At 32.7% G+C, this 3293-nt stretch overlaps 1 protein-coding gene across 1 annotated transcript; it reads right to left on the bottom strand.

Annotated features, from left to right (window-relative positions):
- Positions 1–2611: 2611 nt before the first annotated feature.
- On the bottom strand, positions 2612–2866 carry IAQ61_004970 (uncharacterized protein; the record flags this gene model as incomplete). The annotated part of the gene is made up of 1 exon (XM_003838003.2): positions 2612–2866. The coding sequence occupies one exon, from the start codon at positions 2864–2866 to the stop codon at positions 2612–2614; it is 255 nt and encodes an 84-aa protein (XP_003838051.2).
- Positions 2867–3293: the final 427 nt, after the last annotated feature.

Genomic DNA, 3293 nt, shown 5'->3' with positions numbered 1-3293 from the left:
ACTAGAGAAGTGCCTAGGCTTCCTTTAATTATAGTAAGTTCCTAGGGTTCCTATTATAGTAGCGCTAGTAGTAGCTAGAGAAGTAGATAGGGGTTAATTATTCTAAGGGGTATTACCCTATTATTATAAGTAGGGTATATAAGGTTTAGCTATAGAAAGTTTATTTTAGGGTTTCTAATTAGTGTCTAAATAGGACTAGTTTTTTTAGTATTAAAAAAGGGTTAGTTCTTTTATTAATAACAGAGTTATCTATATAGAAGTAGATAAAATAGGGTATAAGTAGTATTCTATATTAAAAGAAGTAAAATAATCTACTATAATCTTAAAACTATTATAGTAATCTTATTAAAAAGCAAGATTTAGTATCCTTAGGGCAGGTGTAATATTTATCTAGAGATAATAATACTATTCTAATTAGCGTACCTCTCCTCTAATAGCAAGACTCTAGAATTATAATTTATAAGTAGGGAATATTTTAGTATTGCTTATATATAAGTAGTTAAATATAGTCTAACTTTTAGCTATCTTATTTTTTATAATAAAGTACGTTTAGAAAAGGGTAATTATTTACTTAGCTTTTTAGAAGTAAAGACTTTAGGAGTTAGATAAGTCACGTGGCTCTAAGTACTCCCTTGCTAGTCCTAAGTAGTATCCTTAGACTAACGCTATCTACGCTCTAGAACAGGGGTAGAAATTAGTATTAATCTCTAGCTAATTCTAAATAGACGCTTACTATTATCTAAAGGTAAGTTTAGCGCTATTATTAAGTGTAGAGATATTTAGCGTCTCTTTAGATTATCTCTTAGCTTTTATAGTATATACTATAGGATTTAATATAGAAGCTAAAGACTAGCTAGGTTAGGTAGTACTCTATATCTCTTTATAGAGAGAGGTAGTATATAATAAATTAGTAAGTTACTTTACTTATTTCTCTAACCTCTCTTTTTTAGATAGGGTTAATATATATTTATCTTTAAGGGAGGTATTGCTTTAAGATTTCTTAAAAGCATAAGGTACCTTAAGAGATAGATAGGAAGTAGGTCCTTCTAGGAGCGCGTTATTAATTAAGTCCTCCTTATCTAATTTCTTTCTATTAGTAAATAGGTTCTTAAAAGTAGCTAAACTAGATACCCTTCCTTTACTTTTATTTAATATTTTAGTAGTTGTTATAGACTAGCCTTAAGGGAGAATACAATAAGCGTTAATAATAGTATTTAGTATCTTAAAGGAGGGGTAAGCCCTCTATGCCTTTTTTATAGGTCTGTAGCGTGTTCGCTTAGTATTAGTGTTAGACTCTATCTATCTTGTATTAGGCCTATGCTTAGGGATAAGCCTAAGCCCTTTATAATAGTTAATACAAAATAATAAGTCTTTTCTTTAGGGGGGGTTTATAATAGGATATTAGCTTTACTAATAATTCCTTTAGTCTTTTAGTAGTCTCTAAGTCTCTACCTTAATATAATCTAACATAGTTTTTCTAAAGGTAATCTAGTACTACCTAGTACTCTAAAAGTCTAAGCCTATAGACTTTAGTTATTAGAAGTTCTAATAGCTATTCTAGCTATAGAGTTATAGGCTTAGACTACTACCTAAATTAAACTAGTAGCTTAAAATAATAATAAATGCGATATTCTTAAATACTATTACTAGCTAGGATAATTTTTCTTATAATATAATAACTTAGGTAGGTACAGCATCTAAAAGGTATGCTATATAACTTAAAGGCATATAGAAGTACGCGTCTATATAGAAAAGAATAAGATTCCTATACCTATAGGTCTTATATAAAAGGATAAGAAGAACATGCCTATTCTAATATAGGCGAGCTACTCTGTAAATACATCTATAAGTTAGGCTGTTGTTAGGGATAACTTGGTATATAACTATAGGCAAAGAATTCTGCCCTATTATTACACTTTTATTACATTATTAACCCTCTATATGCGTTCCTTAGTTATACTAATACTATCTATAGAAGCACTCTTAGATGCATGGAGAGCTTTCTACGTTAAATAGGATGTAATTATTCCATCTATAACAGGATTAATTAAACAAGCAAGTTTAATTTCTAGTTACAATATAACTGTAAAAGACTATATAAGAAGGTTAGAACCTTTTTAATTAATGGTTATAGCTTAGGTATCTTCTAGTATGTAAAAGTCTACGTTATTTAATTAAGTTATATTATCTATGAAACTAATATAGAGAGTATCCTATTTGAAGAAGGGGAAGGGGGAGAGTTTAGACTTAATGGAAGATAACATAGTAAACAACTTAACTTGAGGGATAGATTAAGCAGAAGAAATTTTATTAACAAGTTAAGTTAAGTTGTGATAAGGTGCCGTTCTATCCTATAATGCTTCCCCCCCCTATACCTTCAACCTGTCTATTTCTAAGTAAGCCTCGTTTATTAAGTGTCCTCTGTGCCACAGCACACTATTCACTTTAGCTAGAATCTGCATAGTCTGCAGGTTTGCTATGTAGTGAAAAATCCAATTGGCTTAGCAAGTTGGATCTTTCTCATTCGCGGTATACATGCTACAGATGCATTCAGTATTCATACTACTAGAGCCAAAATTAGATGAAGTTCGTGTCCGGGTAAAATTCAGACCTACTTATGGATCTGGTACACATATTCCGTGTCTCGGCCGTGTGTACTCCTTCCGTTACGACCAAAGAAGCCATTGCATTGTTCTTGACATGTAGAGGATGGCACTACGCAGTAGTTGTAGTCGGCCAACATGCAGCCTACTGCCCCTTCCAGTTTGCACTGCGTTATCCATTTTTGGCAGCAGGGCCTGCCTTCGAAGGCTTCGTTTATGGCGAAGGCGAGAGTAGCAGAAAATATAGGAAGCAAGAAACGCATGATGAAGCGGGGGTAACTAGTAGAGTGGGATGTGAATGTAGAGAATACTATCAAGGAAGGGAAGGGATAAGATAGGGAGATATATGTAATCTTATGCAAATAGGGTAAATAGGTAAGCTTACTAGACTAAGATAGCTATTACTAGATACTTACTAGGTAGGTAAGCTTACTAGGTAGGTAAGCTTACTAGGTAGGTAAGCTTACTAGGTAGGTAAGCTTACTAGGTAGGTAAGCTTACTAGGTAGGTAAGCTTACTAGGTAGGTAAGCTTACTAGGTAGGTAAGCTTACCCTTACAAGAGAGGTAAGCTTATAAGAGAGGTAAGCTTACTATTACAAGAGAGATAAGCATATAAGAGAGGTAAGCTTACTATTGTAAGAGAGGTAAGCTTATTACTATAAGATAGGTAAGATTACTAGTATAAGAGA

Source organism: Plenodomus lingam (genome assembly GCF_022343315.1).
Source record: "Plenodomus lingam strain CAN1 chromosome Unknown contig_2, whole genome shotgun sequence".
NCBI lineage: Eukaryota > Fungi > Ascomycota > Dothideomycetes > Pleosporales > Leptosphaeriaceae > Plenodomus > Plenodomus lingam.
The sequence above is the reverse complement of the archived record's forward strand: the minus strand, read 5'-3'. Positions and strand labels throughout refer to the sequence as shown.